Consider the following 19,161-nt stretch of genomic DNA (forward strand, 5'->3'; position numbering starts at 1 on the left):
CCAGCTTCAAACTCATCAGTCTATCCGAAACTCGATTCACCTCTAGAACACTCTGCACCAACTCTTCCTTCAAGATAGCCCCTCCTCCATTCCTCTTTCCATCTCCGTTATAAAACAACTTGAGTCCTGCTCCTCAGCTTCTAGCCTGGCTTCCTTTCCACCTGGTCTCCTGGACACACAACACGTCAACCTTTCTCCTCATCATCATGTCCACCAGCTCTCCAGCTTTGCCTGTCGTCATCCCAATATTTAATGTCCCTACTAATGCGCCCTTCTTCCTCCTCTTCTTTGTCTTTGACCCACAGTAATTACATTTTTAAGTTATCATAACCTGGGCCTCGATCGACTCGGTATGGCTTTCTAAGGTTGATTGCATGTTCAATTTTGTCAAAGTTTTACGCCAGATGCCATTCCTGCCGCAACCCTCTCCATTTATCTGGGCTTGGGGACAGTTCAAGGGAGACACTGGCTGTGTTACACAAACCCAATGCTGTAAAACTACATTTCAAATTCAAACTCTGGCTACTCGTCATTAGTCGCACAAGTCACTGCTTTGAAGTTATTATATCAAACTTTTAATTTGACCTTTCCTGTGTGGGTCACCACAAGTTGCTAGAATCATAATTAATATCAGGCACGCAGAATTCAGAAACCCACGACTGTTACATTTTATTGGAAACTCAAGACAGCTGCTGCATCGTGAATCCATTACTCAGGTGTGGCTTTCTGAGCATCTTTCCCATCCCAGGCGGCTGTGGCTCAGGTGGAAGAGCTGTCATCCCTTTATCAGGTCAGTAGCTCAACGCCCAGCCGATGTAGTCCACATACCAAAGTGTGAGAGTTTGTGTGAATGGTCTACTTTCCTGATGTGCAGATGGTAGCTTGTATTGAAGAATCTGCAAAACACTGTATGAGTGGGTGAACGCTGACTTCAGTTCAGTCAGACCGCAAACGTGCTGAACAAGGACACGCCATTTCATTGGATTTAATAATTTCGTGTTACAATGTACAGACCGTGGAATGTTCTGATTAAAAAGGCACATGTTCAGGACAATTATAGATTTGTTTAAAGCAAATGACACACACAAGAAAACAAATCCATATTTTGTCATTGACACTTTGTGGATTCCAACCTTATGGATAGTTTAAATGGTTAAATAATAAAGTGACACATCTTTGATGTTTGCTCTTGCAGGAAACATCTGAATAAAAACAGCTGGTGAGTTAATTTGGGTAAACCCTTTGCAGCTTCAGATATTACTACTAGTTCTGGAGAAACTATTAACAACATACAAGAACAACAGTATTTCATCCAATATTGTCAAAACATCATCTTTAAGCTGCAATCCTCTATCAATTTTAGGTTTGTTCCATCATTTCCATTTCATAAAATTACTAAAATGTACACATCCAATTGTTTCACAAACGCATGTAAGGATCAACATCTTTGTAACTTGCTTTGTTGTATGGTAATGTGAATACTACAGGATAACTACAGTATTATTTACAGTATATTACAATTGTACAGATTATCCATTAGAATTATGTTTTGCCCTAAAACCAGTGGTCAATAATGTAATGGCTGACAGTGCTGTAAAAAAAAAAAAAGGACAGACCTCATCGGATGAACAGCCTGTGAAACATTGCACTTAACCCATGCAGTCAGGTAAAATATATTTAATCACACATATTCACATGTATTCTCAGTCCATGTATTTCCACACTTGTAGCAACTTCAGTCACTCACAGTAAAAATGGTTTCCTGGTCGTGACACAGGAACAAATTCAGAGGCACTGATACTGATACACGTCTTTGCAGTTCCCTTCAGGGAAAGCCCCCTTCCGTCTTTGTTGATAAAATGTCCTGGTCACGACTTTACCTTTCAGATTTTACCCCCTTCAGACACACTGAAACATACACTGGTCATACTCTCGTCTCTGTTTGGCTCCTAGTTAAGGAGGCATCTGTCAAAGTAATGGACACACAAAATTACTTAGTACATAAGCAAAACAAAATGTGCTTTGAAATGAGTAAGTCAGTGTTCTAAATGATTTCCTACCTCAAATCGGCTGTAAACTTTCCTCTCCTTCCTCATGCTTTGAATTCGCTCTAGTAGCTTGTCACGCTCCTGGTTTGATTTAGACTGCCCTCTGCTGAGGTACTTCATGCCTATTTCTTTGTCCCTTTGAGCATTTTTGTCTTCTTTTTCATCATCTGTCACAGGAGACTCTTTCACAGGGTCATTCCTGCTTTTGTTGTTTGCAGAGATTTGCTCCAGAAGCAGCTTGGTATCATCTCTGAGATTACTGCTTGAGAGCACATTGGCGGTGGATGAGTGATAGCGAGACTGGCTGGATTTTGGCTGCTTGGTCTGTGGTGATGTAGGAATGACTTCATCTGAAGTGAACTCAGGCAGTTCGGAACCGTTATTTTGCCTTACTTGGTCATTTTCTCTCTCGCTGCAGGCTGATTCTGTACCACTAGTTGTATTAACCTCATCGGGAGCCTCACTGTTAGTTTTTTTCTCTGCATCATGCATCTCAGCCGCTTGGCTTTCTTCATTCTCTTTGTTCATATTTCCATTTGCAGCAGGTACAGGTGGCTCTGAGGAGTGGGTTTCAGTACGCACAGATTCGGGTTCTATTGTGACTTTTGAGGAAGGCTCATTTGGACTGCGAGTTTCGGTTGATGGGATCAATGGAGTTTTGCCCGAGTCAGTTGTAACCTTCTCTGAAAGAGCGGCAGTGTCTAAGGGACTGTTCACTGCTGGCAAAGTTCGATCGGCCTCATCGGACAGAATTGATTGAACGGACTCGGTCAGAGGAGAACATGATGCAATGTCGACAGAAGATAGGGTCACATGTCCTGTCACCTCGCGTTCAGGAGTCTTTTGTCCTAGTGATTCTTGAGATGTAACTGTCTCTGACTGCGATGCGTGGGTGAGTAAATCTGGATGGGCAAGAGAGCTTGTTTCCACCAGAGATGGTTTAGATGCTGCTGCAGAAGAAGTAAGAGTTGTATTCTCATTTGGATCAGATTTACTTTTCAAGTCAGTTTCTTCAGGTAAACGTGACTCAGGTAATGCGTGGTCAAGGCTAGGAGTTGAGCTGTCAGCTTTGTCATCCTGTGATGAACCAAGAACCCCAGGTTCCTCTCCAGTAGCCTGTGGAACAGAGCTGTTTTCTGATTCAACAGCAGCACATGTGTCTTGAGAATTATTAGAATCCTCACTTGCAGGGCCAACAGCTGAAAGAGTCTCAGATGATGGCAAAACTGATCCAACTGGCTCAGTCATGGGAGAACATGACACTATTTCAACAGAAGAAGAGCTTACAGGTCCTGTTATCTTAGGTACAGAGGGAGGAGTCATTGGTCTTGGTGATTCTTGAGGAGATGTAATTATTTCTGCTGATGTGAGTAAATCTGGATGGGCAAGAATATTTGTTTCTGCTGGAGAAGGCTCAGGTGGATGGTCTGCTGCAGAAGAAGTAGGAGTTATATTCTCATTTTGATCCGATCTTGATTTACTTCCTAGGTCAACTACATCAGATAAACATGACTCTGGAGGCGAGTTGTTAAGGCTAATGGGTGTGCTGTCAGCGTTGACGTTCTCTGATGAATCAAGAACCTTCGATTCAACTTCACTAACCTGTGGGACAGAGTTGTTTTCTGATTTAGGAACAGGCTGTGATGAAATTGTGATTGGCTCTGAAACAGTGCAAGCGTCTTGAGCAATATTTGATTTCTCATGTAAAGGGCCGACTGCTGAAAGGTTTTCAGGTTTTGTCAGGTTAATAGAGGCTGTTGATTTCTCTGAAGTCTCTTTAACTAATTGGGATGAAGGGTCGACAGGTACCTGCTCATTGGGGTGCAATATGCATATTGGGGTTGAGTTTGAGTCTTTTGGAATACCTTCAAAAGGCACGGCCTCTGCTTCAGGATAAAGAGGAACAGAGGATGGCTTGAGATTTGTCTGTGAACCTGAATCTGGTGCAGTGTTATCAACGGTAGTGCTTTCTACTGATGGGTTAGATAAGATGAATTGTGATTCAGGGTGTTGAGAAATTCCCGGTACTAAATTATCTGATCGAGGACTTTGTGTGTTAGCATCCAATGCAGAAACTGTAGACAGCGGTAGCTCCACTGAACTGGGGTTGAGTAAACTAAACTCTTTTGAGGTAGAATCAATTAACGGATTTTCATCTTGATTAGTACTTTGTGCAAGAGAAGACACATTTGCAGCAGTAGCATTCATTGTTGTAGCTGGATGACTGGGGATACTGCTTTGGACAGCTGGACTGGACAGTTTGAGTTCTTCTTGCTGATTCCCCCGAGGTGCTTCTGGTTCTACAGAAACAGGCAGATTTGCTGTTGGTTGGCTTTTCTTCAGACTGGTAATCTCTGAATCAGTGGTAACTCTGGTTTGTGCTTCTTCACAGCTTTGGCTGGTATTTGGATCGTTCGCAACCTGACTGTTCTGACTGACCGGCTTGCATGCTTGCGTAGACACGGTCTTTTCGTCTTTCTCTGCAGTACTGTTTTTTTCTGGCAAACCTCCAGGTGTTGCATCTCCCATCCTTTTTACAGTTTCTTGTGGTCTAGATTCCTCCTTTTCAATAGTTGTATTACTTTTTTCAGTTGGTGGCTTTATCTGACCATTGTCTTTGCCCTTTTCATCTTGAGCAGACTTTGCTGCTTTGCGTTTTGCTGCCATCTCCTTGAAAAACATGAGCCTCATATCAGCATCATTCATATCTATATACATTGGAGTGGACAACTGAGACATGGGTTGTCTTGTTGGTTGAACAATTTTGTTCACCTCAGCTTCAGAATGCTTGGATTGGGACACTGATGGTGAAGAAGATGGTTGTTCTTTGCCTGGCTGTTTTGTTAACTCTTGCGCCACACTTTTTCCTGAGAGATCCTTTGACTCTTCATCTTTCGATGAATCTTTATCTTCTGCCTTGCCGTTTCCATCATCTGGTTTGGATGGATCTGTGGAAGAGTTATCAATAGTGGCTGACTTCACGTAACGGCTCCATTCAAAAGGTTCTCTAACAGCTGATCTCCTTTGTATCAAAGCCTGTGAAATAAATGGCTGCTTTTTCTGTTCAGTCTCACTTTTCTCACCCTCTTCTTCCTGCTGGCCAGACATTGTTTTGGTGTCTTGAGGAGTACGCTGTTGATTCAGAGAGCTAAATATTAAAGAGGATCTCAACCGAGAGCTTCTCTGTAAGCCCACATTGTATTTCCTACGGAACGAATCCTCTCGTTGAAAAACAGAAGGTTTCGGTTCCTTCTGTTCTGCCTCTTCAACCTTTTGCAAATCGGTTGTTGTTGATGAGTCTGAAGGTGTTGGGGTTGTTTTGGTTTCTGCTGTAGGTTCATCAGGCAAACACTTTGGCTGTTCCTGCGGAGTGATTTTGATGTAACTTGGCATCTGGCTTGCCCTGGCTATTACAGGGACCTTAAATTCTCGGACATTAGGAATCTTAGGAACTGATAAATCTATGCCTGGCGGTTGATGTATCAGGTTGGATGGCTCTTCAAAGGGATCTGGCATATTTGGTGACCCCAATGGCGGGCCTTCATCTCCTTTATCATCATATGCACTAAGGTATGAGCTGATCCTCCAGTCTCTCAGTCCACGTTTCACCATGGGATCCTTCCGGTCAATATTAGGTTCCAGGAAAAACTGCTTCTGTTCAGAAGGGTTGGAGGGCGTGGGAGAGGTCTGACAGGTGTATGGCTGGCCTAAACTTAATCTTCTAGGGAAAGATGAACTGAAAGGTAAATCTGCTGCACGTGGTAATTGATCCGAGCTCTGGTCAAAGTCCACATTTCCGGTAGATGATAAATAGTTGGCGACAAGGTCAAAGTTCTCAGGTGGTTCAATCTCAGGGGAAACACCAGGTTCAGGATACTGATCACCTAGAAGATTGTTTTGGCTCCAGAATTTGTCATAGGAACTGTAGTCACCTTCTTTTCCTGGCTGCTGTTGCCTGTAAAACTGGCCTCCCTGGTTCTCAGGCTCTGGCATTACTTGTTGTGGCAAGAATGGGTAAGGAGATCTGCCGTGAACACCTTCAGCGAAACTGTGACGTTTGAAATAAGGACTGTCCAGCATGGCAATCCTGGAGAGGCCCTGATCCAAAGGTGGATCAATGTGGGATTGCTGGGATGGAAACCTGCCATATACATCTGCAGGTTCCTTCCTTTTAAAGGGCATCATTCTCCAATCCACATCCAAACGGTCATCATATGAATGTCTTGGCCATTCTTCTGGATGAGAATTGTCCGGCAGGAGAAATTTCTTTGGCTCTCTGTAAAGTGGCGTTCTTTCACTTAGGTATTGCCGCTTTTGAAAAAGACTTAAATCTTCCACTGGAGGAAACATATCTTCAACTATCAGAGGTTGCGACTGAGCATACAAAATACGAAACTCTTCATCAAAAGTTGACACAAGCTGTCCAAGGAAAAGGTGTGCCATACAGCGATGGAGCTTTTCAAAAGACCACATGAAGCTAGACAAAAACAGCATGAAAAGTACAGTTAACAGAAGCACACCCATGGTCACCTAAATTCTTGTGCGATATAAAGCTTTGGCTTTTTATGCTTTCTATGACAGTCTAAATAAGCTCACCTGTAGTTTCCACTCAGAACAGCCCTGCAGTCTGTCAACAAGAAGTGATCCATCATCTGGCCTTTGAAGGACTTTCCTGAGCGACAGTGATATGTGATGCCAGACACTGTTCTCACACGCAAAAACTGCAAGATATACATCAAAGTTCCAAAAAAAATTAAATTAAGCTAAAGGAGTGCATTTTGTGTTTTAATAGCTAGGCAAACCAGGGGGCAGCATTGCATAAGGAAAATCACTAGGAAAAAACATGGCTGAATTGAGTTCAAATTCCCTTTTATAGTAATATGCAGTCAATACTCCATCTGCCCCCACACTCTGGAACATACTACCACAACCGCTACGAGCCTGCTCTGATCTTAACATATTCAAGAAAGAACTCTAAACCCATCTGTTCAACATTGCTTTTAATGCTATAATTTTACTTTTATTGAATTTTAAACCGTGTTCACTTTTTATTGTCTGTATTTCTGTATTTCTTTGCTGTTTTTATATTATGTACACTGTGTAAAGCGACTTTGAGTTTCCAGAAAAGCGCTATATAAATAAAATGTATTATTATTATTCTTATTAATACAATATCAATTAATGTAAGAAATATGTTCATATGAATTTTAACTTAATATACATTCATGCCAATACATGTGAATTGCCATCAATGTGATGTAAATATGCCAAATGTGACATTAAAACAAACATGCAACAAGGAAATGAACACAAATCATGGTGAAGTACGTTACACTATAGGGGTGTATGAACTTACTCAAATACTTGAATAACACAACATGATGCTTTGTGATACTTTATAGATTCTCTAACGTAAAATCAATATTATAATGCTTATACCCAGAAAAAAAGACAAGAAGAGACCACTTTTGTGCAAATAAAAATCCCATCAAGAAGAAATATCATAATTGATAATGCCATTGCCTATCCCCCAAATAAAATGATCACTTGATTGGGGCAAAAAATGTGGTGTCTAAGAAATGCTTCACTCAAACTTAATTAAAGCAGAAACATGCACTGTGTGAAAGACCACATGATGTGTGCGCGTTTATGATTTATGAACCATGGGGGAATAGGTCTGTAAAAATTGAGGGGCTCATGTTTGACTAATACCAGCCATTCCAAAAACAAGTTGTGTCACGCCTGAAAGAAGCACAGAGACACAATGTCATTGGACAACTTGAAGCAGGAAAGCTGTATTCAGCGTGTTCCATTTCCAAAAGCAGCAGCTAAAGCCTGGTATCTGTTCTAGCGGTTTCATACTACGCCTTACGACACAGACCCGGCATGACATGTCCAACAACACATACCGCTACAATACGTGCAAACAGACTAACGAAAGGAAATGAAATGCTGATACACACAATGAAATCGAATTTTCACCCTAGAACAACCACATACTAATACGTGTATCAAAGGGCCCTAGCACACGGAGAGGGAGTAGGGTGAAGGCGCCGCCGTGGTCGGCGCACCTGGAGCCGTTTGCGGGGACGGTGCCTTGCTCAAGGGCACCTCGGCAGTGCTCTGGAGGCAGACTGGCCCCTCTCCAGTCACCAGCCCACACACCACATCCCACCAGAGCTGGGACTCGAACCGGGGAAGCAGTGGACTTCTCCGCTTCCCTTCCCGACCTGGTCATTTACCAGTGCATTCTTTTTTGAAGAGTGTACAGGGTATTTGCTTACTCATGGCAAAGCTTGGGCCTTAATTTGAATACCTCAGTGGTGGTAATCGGGGAGAACAGGCACTTCCTCTTCAGCCAAAAGTCACATATTTCCGAGGTGCAGAAATACTGTACACACCTCGAAATTGATTACAACTACAGAAACAGCTAGCACTCTATAGTTTCAGCCAATGCGACTCAATCAGGATAAACACAGCATTTGTTGGGGACTATTGTTGAGTTGTGGATTCAATCTATGAGGTCTACGGGTACTAAGGTACATTTTTGGCAAATGCAACGTATTGTTGGAGAGAAGAGCTCAACACGATCATCATCTTTGTCCTCTGTGTGTAGCATGGTGGATTCCAGCTCATTCTTTTCATGAGAGTTCTATTTAGAATATCTGACGTTCGTGTACATTTCTGGAGGATAAATAGGACCCCACCCCCATCTTACAAAAAAAGCTGAGACTACACTATAAATGTTAATAGCAAACTCTTATGGCATATGTTAGTATCGTTAAAAAGGTAATTTTATAAAGATATGTGAAAATACAGCGTATTAACACGCATTTAGTGCTGAAAGCATATATTTATACATTTACAGCAGCAGGACAATGCATTTAAAAAATAACCTACAGCATCCATATTCACTATAACAAACTGAAACGCACTAATAAGATTTATTTAAAAACAAGCAACAGCAACACACACACACACACACACACACACTTACTTGAATGCTCTGCAGATTGACTCTGCAATTAGCCACCATGTTGATGAAGTGCGGTGCATTGAGCTCATCGAGAACGATGTACACGGCAACGTTCCTCATGGCGGCATTTAGAACGTCATGAAATATGTCAACATCTGTAAACATGTCCATCGCTATAGCGATCACCTGAGGAGGAGGAGAAGAAGAAAGACAGTCCAGTTACATGTTTGGCAATGACGTCTCCCTCTGCAAAGACAAAGAAAGATCTACCTGCTGAGCGTTCTTGATAAGTCGCCGGGCCTGTTCCTTGATACTCGGCATTTCAGGCTCAGGGGGATTGACCAGAGTGGTCACCTCTGTGGGCCCGATAAAGCGATGCAGCTGGGGCCAGCCAAGGTCCAGACCTGGGGCGTCCATGTCAGAATGAATTGGCCAGTACGTGTCGGAAGAGCCATCTACACCAGTCTCAACAAAGTGTTCAGATTGATTAATCTGTTGAGGATCCTGAACAAACTCTTGAATATACTGAATCTCAGGCGAAGACAGGAAGTCCACCACATCCGCTTTCTGGAGGAACTGGTAGTACCCCTCCAAGTCCTCCTCAACCAGCGCATCGACAGCCAGGCGGTACTCTTCCCGATAATGAGGGGGGAGGTAGTTGGGGTCCAATGGATTATCCCCCGCAGAGGAACACTGAGAGCGATGTGCCATACTGTCTAAGAGATCCTGAAGCCAAGAACAGATTCGATTACTTTACTGTACACAGCACAGGAAGCGTTCACACAATGCCTCTGTGTTGTGCTGCATTCACAACAAATCAGGCACGGCAGGCTTCAGTGCAGGGTTGTGTGTTTGTGAGGTATGGAAGAACACAAATGGGAGAGCTTCATCGTTGGGTCCATAAATCTTCCCGGAAAATTCCGAATTTGTGTGTTTACATTCCAAAACATTGACATTTAAACACAAAGCAACACAACAAAAAAGCTTGATAGCTGTGAAGTACGATCCAATCTGTGCTGAAACATTCAATCCAACAGGCATGAAATGATCTGATCACAGATTAAGTCTTTGCTAAAAATCTTTTTTTGTTAAAAAGGTATCTGAGAAAAAGTAAAATTTTCAAAACAATAAATTCATGAAATGCGTAGGGTTCTCTTCTCAAGTACATGGGAGGTTTTGTGGAAAAATACTGAGCGGTGTTTTGAAGTTATCCCTCATCTGGGACAAAAGCCGCTCAGAGACTGCGCCGAAAAGAAAACTGTAACCATGGCAATGAAAGAAACAGAACCAATAAAAGTTCCGACATCCCAACAACCACCAATCCTGGACTTAGAGTTCAGAGAACACATTTTGTGGATCAAAGAGAAGTCTTCCTCTAATAAACTCTGTGTTTCTGTCTAACGTGACAGAATTACGCTGCGATGTGATCACATCCTGCTGTCTGCATAGCTTTACAATGACAAATGACAGAAAGGGGTAATTAAATCTTTTGCCCCAACTGCTTGTGCACAGGTCAGGGCTAGTGCACGAGCTACTATTCCGTATGTTTGAGCGCCCATATTCCATTTTGTTGTGTACACACTAATAAACAACCTTCTATAAGTGCCATATTTGTTGCAGCCATGCCACCCAGCTCTAAAGCTCTAAATATCTAAAGGTTCTAGAGCTCTAAAAGTTCTAGAGCTCTAAAGCTCTAAAGATCTAAAAGGTCTAGGGCTCTGAAGCTCTACCTGCCATCAAACATTCGACCTCAGTCCCTTCACTCAGAGCAGCAGCTCTTATCACTGGGATCCTTTCAGTTCTAATCAGCACCGAGTCCAAAAAGACAGACCGGGATGAGGCGAGTCTCGGGACCGACTGCTTTGGGTGTGGCCTCAGCGCCCCCCCCCCCAAAAAAAAGAAAAACCAAAAAGAAAACCACAATCTCCATTTGCAAATTATTTTAAACCCGCTTAAATATGAGTCGTATGAAACTCCACTAACACTAACCTGGTCTGGCCCATTAAACGGGAGCAGCGCGTAAAGTCCAATCCGGACGACCGGACTTGTTATTTCGACCGTTCCCACAGAAAACACCGAAGGAAACCAGAAGAGTCCACGCAAATGTGCAAACACGACCGTCACGAACGAATCGGGTTAAAAAAAAAAAAGGTCTTAACCCGAACGGAGCCGCGGCCGAAGCGCCGGGGTTGTGAAGACAGCTTACCCTAGCGAGCCGTCGGTGGGTTGAACTTTACGCCAGTCATTTTGTTTTATTCTTCTTCTCCGCTTCGTCGCGCTTCCGAGTGGGACTCGGAGAACTTTTCTGCTGCATCGCCTTTTCGTCGTCACCCAGATAAACCAGTTTATTGTCATGCCTGAGGCATCCTGGAGAGAGAATGTCGGAGCAGCAGCGCAAACACGAGAGTCGCCGCGGACTGAGAGGGCTCGCCCCGCCTCGGCTTCGGCTCGGCTCGGCTCGGCTCGGCTCGGCTTCGGGTCCAGGTTCGGGTCCTCTGCACGTCAACTGTGTGACGACGGCAGCTGGGACCGACGGATGACGTCATCGATTACCGCTCTATGAGCCGTTCTCACTCCCCCCCCCCCCCCCCCCCCCCCGAGCAGCATGACAGATACTTGTGTAATAAAGCCTTTATACGCTGAAGCACAAACTTCCACCGGTATGTCATTGCACTTGAACGCAACATGTGCAGGTTTTTCCTTTGTAATATAACATTAACCGCCCCCCCCCCCCCTTTGAATTACTAATCACATTGTGACATAAGTGATGTGATATTTTAAGGCAAAAACAATACTTAACTTCCGGTGTTCTATTCATATCATTGTGTAATTTTTGCACACGTTGAAGGTATTAGCAAAGAAATGTCGGATTTGAACCCGCGACCTTCTTGCTGTGAGGCAACAGCGCTGCCCGCTGTGCCGCCAAATTCTCAAAAGAAATATATTCTGCACTCAACTTTGAAACACTGACATTGTTTGAAAAAAGAGCGATGTTAATAATAAATGTAAAAAAAAAGGATTTAAAAATTATTATATTTGATACAAATGAATAGCATTAACTACGTATCATTCATAATGTTTACATAATCATCTCCGTAGGTAATTGTAATTTTATTGTTGCAGATGATATGATATCGGGAAGGTGATAAAGTAGCTACACATTACCCCAGAGACGTCTCGGTTAAGCTTTGAGATTTATTACACAACCATTTCCTGACTCATCTAACTCGAGCCCATCGATCAATGCATGAGGACAAAAATGATCAGGCCTGCAAATCATTGTGAAGGCAAAGACAAAGAAGGGGCTTGGGAGGAGAAAAGCATTATTGGATAATAGTCTATGAGGCACATTGGCCCCCCAAAAATTCAATAAAGTTATTTTCAATAACCAAATCAAACTTGAACAATTTAAATGACTCAATACAACAGATAATTATATAATAAATATAACCCAAAATACTACTTTTACTGACTTCTGCTCTGTCTTAAAGAATGTCTTCACAGAACAGCGTCGCTAAACTCCCGTGTCTTATCAAGTTAGATTTGAATAGAATGACTTTTCTTCTAATCTGGGGACAGCAGTGTTGAACTTTGGCCGTGGAGACCTTATGCATATTCAGGCCATAACAGAAAATGTAAGTCTGGCACAGTGTGTGTTTTTGTTTTTTGTTGTGTTGTTGTTTTTTACAACATCTGATCGGTAAATGTGTCCCTTATGAAGAGGATGAAAATGTTTAATGTTTTAACATGTTTAAAATGTTGAATATTCAGATTCATCATTTTGTTTTGAATGTAAAAAAAACCCCACCCATTCTCATCTGCTGCTTGAACTTTGAATTTCTCTTGTTTAATTATCTGATACTGTACATTTATCCAACAAATCAATGAGGCTGGATCATTTTGCTCCTAACTGGGATGTATGCAACCCAACCAGGCCTAGTTTCAGCATCCTGTGTTTTGTCAGTGTAAACTTTAAGTGTTACATTTGTGTGACCTAAATACATGTAACAAACGAACCTGTCTAACCGCTTTATTGAATGCTGACAACTCAGGTGAAGACTGATTATCAACATGCAGCCAGCAGCCTTTGATGAGGGTTCAGTCTAATAGCAACAGGAGAAACCCGGTAAGCCTGAACAAAAGCCATTCTCTGTCACCACAGCGACAGCCTGCATTCTTTTGTTTCGTCACAGGCTTCATGACAATCCCTTTGACCTCAGACAGGTTTGATGCGTCTTTATTATGGTTTGCAGACAGCAATCATGTGGAAACTTGGCTTGAAATCAGAGGAAGTTCATCTTTGTTTCCGAGAACTAACTTGCAGCAAAGGTTTTCTTGCAGGATAGACAGGGAAGAAATGCCTAAAATAGTCATGTCGGGTTGAAATGTGTTTTTACATGATCTCAGAGTGTAAAACTTTGCCAGAATTAAGCATGCAATCGACTAGATTCAAGGTTGACTTGTTGTGGCGACCCCTGACGGGACAAGCCGAAAGAAGAAGAAGTGATGCAACTTATCTCCTCCAGGGAACACTTGAAGACAATCCCTCTTTGTGACTTTTAAGCCCCGCCCAGTCAGTGCACGCAGAGGTGCAGCCGAAATAGACACAATGTTCAGGGTGACAGCTTTTACCTCTGCATTCTTTTAGGGCCTGTAGTTCTCACAAAAACAAACTCTGATTGCGAAACACGGACTTGATCAATCAGTGAGTTGCAAGTTGAACCTCTCCCCTTCATATAACATCTCCAGGAATGTGATCGTAAAACCCAATACACATAAATGACAACCCTGAAATGAATCACATTTGTTAAAGTTGCACAAAGGTGCAGTATCTCCTGTGGCAAATGCAAAGTAAACATCAGACTGTATTGTATTAGTGGTTCGGACTTGGGTTGGACAGCGGTTACCGCCGTCACATGACGCCAAGAAGGTTCAGGGTTCTTACTTTGTGTTTTTATGGCTTTAATGTATGTATGAAGGAGAATTCAAGGTGTAACTGATTTGTTGTCCAAAGATCTAGACTGATGTCTTAATGAATGTAGCCTAACCCTTGTCTGTGCTTGCTCTTTTGGATACTTAGACCAAAGTGTGAAATACATGTTCCACATGAATCACATTCTGTAATTTCAATTCACATGTAGCGCTTCCTCAAATGGAACAAGCTTTGTCAGTCTGCTGAATTTGCAGCGGGATATAACGTAATTTCAACCAGACTGCGTCGTATTACTAATAGAATATAATGATTTAATGTGGCGCAAAGTCAGCGTTGCGGCCTAATCGCAAGAAGGTTTAGTGTTCAAATACGGATCTGAGATAGAGCCGGGGTCTGCTCCCAGGTTTCTGCCTGTTAAAGGTAGATTTTAATCCTTACCTGCTGACTAATAGAATAAAATGTTTCAATGTGGCGCAAAATCAGCGTTGCGGCCTCATCGCAAGAAGGTTTAGTGTTCAAATACGGATCTGAGATAGAGCTGGGGTCTGCTCCCAGGTTTCTGCCTGTTAAAGGTAGATTTTAATCCTTACCTGCTGACTAATAGAATAAAATGTTTCAATGTGGCGCAAAGTCAGCATTGCGGCCTCATCGCAAGAAGGTTTAGTGTTCAAATACAGATCTGAGCTAGAGCTGGGGTCTGCTCCCAGGTTTCTGCCTGTTAAAGGTAGATTTTAATCCTTGCTGTCACCAAGTGCTTGTTCCTTAAACAGAGAAAGATACGGTCCAGACTCCAGAGCCACTCCAATGGAAAGTCCCATTACATAACACTCACGATTAGGCGCTGTACAAATAAAATGACCCTGACTCTTTTTTTATTTTTAACATGTCTCAAGGTCTTTGAGGAGAGAGGAGGAAGATTGTCACGGGAGATGGAAGAGGATGGAAAAACAAAGGAAAAGGAAGCTGCCGGATCGTTTTCTAGGTGCATCATGTGAACAGGAAGGCTCAAGGAGGTGAGCTCATGGTAGTCTACAGAAATTATGACGATGGAATTAAGAAGACAATGAAGTAATGCAATTATTCTATTGTATTAGTCACTTGAAGAGGCCCCTGTCACAGGGTTCGAAGGCAGTGTTCACTCTATAGCTTTGTCAGAGGAGGCTTTTAGCATCCGGCCAGAGATCATCGTCTCACGGATGGAGAAAGGGGAAGATATAAACCAATCGGCTCCGGTCAGCGCGGAATGTATTACCACATAGGAGCAGGGAGATGTGGACGCCAGGGGATAAGAAAACCGATCTGACCCCACTCACCCACTTGTTGGTTATATAAGACATTATTTACATTTTCATCAGTTCAAAGAACAAATATACATATACTAGAGAATAGTTATATAACAACAACAACAACAACTAGAAAACGACAATCAGAGATTGCAGACCCTCGCCTCCAAAAGACTATTGGATCTTGTGACACAGTAAACGGGGCTTCCGGATCAGAGGGGCCAAACCTGCTCTAGCTTGCTGCTCCGGAACGTACTACAAGACTCCTTCTGGACTCTTTTTCCCATCATGCCATTCGTGTCCCTCCCTCTCAAAGTGGCAGTTTACAGCACAGGCACGATTCCAGATGTAAAAATAATTCTGGAATCTGGATCCAGATCCGGATCAACGCCATTCTCGGGGAGGACCGAGCCACCGACAGAACCTTGCTTGTGTAAAGATTTCAAGTCGATTGGGTTACTAGTTTTGGAATTATGCGCTCGGACAGACAAACAAACAGACAGACAGACAGACAGACAAACAGACAAACGCACCCAATTGCAATACCCTCGCCTCCTCTTCGGCGAGGGTAACAACAAACAAAAAGGAGTTGAGGAACAAGGAACAGTGACTGTGGCTCATCATATCACCTGCCATCCATTGGTTTATCATATCCAAGACGCCTTCCTTTCATGCTTCCGGTGACCTTTCAGGCTGTGTTGTTTGCGTTCCCCGTCTCCGGTTATTTGTACTGCAACAATTACGTTTTGTTGGCACAGGCTTCAAGAGCAGCACAGCAAGCTGCTGAACGGGTTTGCCGTGCCAAGAAAGCTCCCTGCACTACCTGGTGTAGCTCAAACCTTCTGATACAATCTGGCAAAGTCACGCAGAAGATCAGTTTCTCTTGTTCAAATGTTGCAATGCGGTAGGATTTGCGAGGTCCACGGGGAAAACAGACGTTACCACGGCGAATAATGTTTGATACAATTGTAAATTCTATTATGCTTACATATTTAGCTTTAGATGAGATTGACTGATGAAGTCTTCAACGCTAACATCGGTCTGTCACAACATTTCTGCAGATAGAGAGCCTGAAAAAGAGGTCAAGCGTTTGTGAGTATTTTTTACTACACCTTTACTTTTTACCCTCAGTATGTGTTCCTAGAAATATACCAGCCTTTCTATGCATAAAGAAAGATAATCATCTATTGCCTGAATTAAGAGTCCGACGCAATTATAAACTTTAGGATTCAGTTTCAAATATATGTGTAGAAACTCAAGACTGCCTGCTCGAGTTTTTATTCAGGTACAGTCGTGTGTTCTGCTGGTAACTCTTTGAACCAGAGCTTAGTTCAGGTTGGACCGCATTGAGAAGCCTTTTTCTTTTCAACCGAGCGGCACCACTCCCGGACAGCCTTCGCTTGGCATGTTATTCTGCTGAAGTCATGATGCCCAAGAAAAAGCAGTTTAGCAACATAACTGTAGCACCTACTCCAACAATCGCTGAGCAAATGTGAGCCGTAGATCAGCTCTGATTTACAAAAAACTATCATAATACTCCACAAAAAAAAAAAAGGCACGTGGCTCAGTGTTCTGGCCAACTATGTGTAAAGCTTGAGAAAATCCTGAATCTTCTACACTTAGGAAGGCAATGCTGGAAAAAAAGCATTTAGAGTAAATCATGTTACAAGAATCTGAAGTTTATCTCGTTGACATTATTCTGGAGGAGGGTTCTGGGGGAAATCCAAAACATTTTTGAAATGTAAATTGTCATCAGAGCTGGTCTATTGCATAATGAGTGTATCACCAAGTGAAAGTCAAATTAACAACAGCCCCCAACTCGAGAACAATGGCAAGAAGGTTTGAAAAAAATATACTTAATGGGAAAAATTACAGCTCAACTACATTTAAAAGTCGATCAGTTTAATGACCTTTGGGCCCCTGTGATTAATCACTGGCTGTTCTGGGGTGATTGATTCAGACAGGGGTCAAAGTAGGTTATTTTCCCTATTTGTTTTTTTTTTTGTCTCTGACCCTGTCTTTGTATTTTGTGTTTTTGTGGGATGCACAGATTGATAACAGGAGCGGTTTCTGACAGGTTTATATATTGTATACCTCCACAATAATACATTGCCGAGATGCCCTTTGTTCACATTGGTGATTAAAATAAATAAATAAAGACATTCAATCTCCCGGTAGCCAATTCCGGGTGCACCCGGGGGCCTCTCACTACCGAGGTGTCCCATTTATACAAAAAATTCAATGGTCTTTGCACATTTTGTTTATGGCATATTGAACTGGTCACAGGGCTGTAAATCAACGCTCGAATCAATATACAAACATGCACTCAATATTCATGCTAAAAACAAAAAACACAGACGGTGTCACCATTGCTTCATCCTTGCGAAATACGATATCCTGAACTTTGAGAACTTTCTCTTTCATGCTAATCTCTGCTTCCTGTATAAAATTATACAAACACTCGAGGCACTAGATCTGCTTCTAGATCTAGAAGAAAGCAGCATCCCCAACTAGCAACTATCTGCTGTAAAATCAAACTTGGACATGTAACACAAAACTGAGTAGTGACTGAGCACTACAAATAAAACCAACCAACATTTCACCTCTCATCTCATCTTCAGTTCTGAAGAAGCCTTTTGGATGACAGGTGAAACTAAGGGCGGAGCTACGGGTGTGCCTGACTGGGCACAGCCCCCCCAGCGAGAGTCATGATTTTTTTTTATATTTTTAAATACAGTAGGTTGGGCATTGGGCTGGGAAGCAGAGAGGTCCACCGGTTCATGAGGAATGTGAGCTGGCGGTTGGAGAGGGGCCAGTTTTACCCTCAGAGCACTGCTGAGGTGCCCCTGAGCAAGGCACCACCCCCCAATTGCACTGGGTGCCCCGATCATGGCGGCGCCTTCATCCTATGCCCTCTCCACATGCTCTGGGGCCACTATGCATGATGTGTGTGGTTGTGTAAGGGGCCCTTGTACTAGGGTGAAATGGAAATAGAATTTCGTTGTGTGATTGCAGTGTAAAAACATAATGACAATAAAAACTAATCTAAAATATATTTATAATTTGTTTTAAAAGTTTCATTGTTCTTTTTATTTTATTGAATATTAAGAATTGAATATAGCATACACACCTACACGTGATCCGCACAGTGGAAAAGCGGCTGTGGATGAGACGATCGTCTAATCACGTATAAACACAAATGTAAATTTAAGAAAGTTCTACTAAACCTTAAAGGTTTTCAACACCCTAGCACTAATTAACACAAAAAAGTAACAAAACTGCTTTTATTGATTGATTGATTGATTTTGATCGTGTTTTCGTGTGGAATGTTCTCAATAAAGATAGATTCAAAACTAAAAAAAAACCGTAGACTGTTACAACCAATGAGATCAAGGACGCAGGCTCCGCCCCCTCTTTCTCACCCCGCTCAGTCATTCAAAGATTTTAAATTAATGAGAGGATGACTCACTTCGAGAAGAGAAACCTTTATCCGAGACAACAAATTAAGAACGTTTCAGCCATATTTGAAGTGATAAAGTTTCAGAGAGTTTAGCTTTATTGTGGCGTGATTAAATAGAGCAACATAATAATGGCCCTCCAGCCCCCAGCGGAACGAGAACAGTCTCGCTTTCATTTTGAGGCCGAGTGAGACCTTTCAGTTTTTCACAAATCTTTGTCCGTGCGCACTAAAGTTGGGGAAGCCATTTAAGCCTAAATACATAGCACTTGACGAGTGCAGCGAGGCAGAGGGCGAACACACAAGAGTAAAAATGACTCGAAATTAAAAATGAATATTTGATGCAAGGAGAGCGCGGGAGCGAGGAAGGGATTGACTCTTTTTTCCTTGAACTCCTTATTAAATGCATTTACCATTTGATTTCGGAGAATTCAAAGCGAGTGTAAACGCAATCTCGTCCAAGT

At 42.5% G+C, this 19,161-nt stretch overlaps 2 protein-coding genes and 1 long non-coding RNA gene across 3 annotated transcripts in view; 1 reads left to right on the forward strand and 2 right to left on the reverse strand.

Annotated features, from left to right (window-relative positions):
• Window positions 1-969: 969 nt before the first annotated feature.
• LOC137895780 (uncharacterized) lies at window positions 970-2,185 on the reverse strand. The gene is made up of 2 exons (XR_011105561.1): window positions 2,061-2,185; window positions 970-1,965 (listed from the first exon to the last, which is right to left on the reverse strand). It is a non-coding gene; the product is annotated as an uncharacterized lncRNA (long non-coding RNA).
• An 861-nt stretch (window positions 2,186-3,046) lies between these two features.
• On the reverse strand, window positions 3,047-9,735 carry fam83ha (family with sequence similarity 83 member Ha). Its single transcript, XM_068741563.1, has 5 exons — window positions 9,295-9,735; window positions 9,046-9,210; window positions 6,645-6,769; window positions 4,587-6,525; window positions 3,047-3,184 (listed from the first exon to the last, which is right to left on the reverse strand). Exons 1-5 carry the CDS (start codon window positions 9,733-9,735, stop codon window positions 3,047-3,049), a joined length of 2,808 nt encoding a protein of 935 aa, XP_068597664.1.
• A 1,667-nt stretch (window positions 9,736-11,402) lies between these two features.
• Window positions 11,403-19,161, forward strand: part of mlh1 (mutL homolog 1, colon cancer, nonpolyposis type 2 (E. coli)) — a 10,948-nt gene continuing 3,189 nt past the window's right edge. Inside the window, exon 1 of the mRNA XM_068741566.1 lies at window positions 11,403-11,508. Coding sequence (XP_068597667.1) covers window positions 11,403-11,508 — 106 coding nt within the window. The remainder of the gene's footprint in view (window positions 11,509-19,161) is intronic.

This window comes from Brachionichthys hirsutus, chromosome 7, assembly GCF_040956055.1.
Source record: "Brachionichthys hirsutus isolate HB-005 chromosome 7, CSIRO-AGI_Bhir_v1, whole genome shotgun sequence".
NCBI classification, from domain to species: Eukaryota; Metazoa; Chordata; class Actinopteri; order Lophiiformes; family Brachionichthyidae; genus Brachionichthys; species Brachionichthys hirsutus.

Excerpts from the sequence above, each read along its gene's own strand:
- fam83ha (XM_068741563.1), bottom strand. The coding sequence starts at position 9,735 with ATGGCACATCGCTCTCAGTGTTCCTCTGCGGGGGATAATCCATTGGAC. Across the intron at positions 6,770-9,045 it reads TCAATCTGCAGAGCATTCAA|TTTTTGCGTGTGAGAACAGT; the intron begins GTAAGTGTGTGT and ends TATATCTTGCAG. Across the intron at positions 6,526-6,644 it reads GTTCTGAGTGGAAACTACAG|CTTCATGTGGTCTTTTGAAA; the intron begins GTGAGCTTATTT and ends GTTTTTGTCTAG.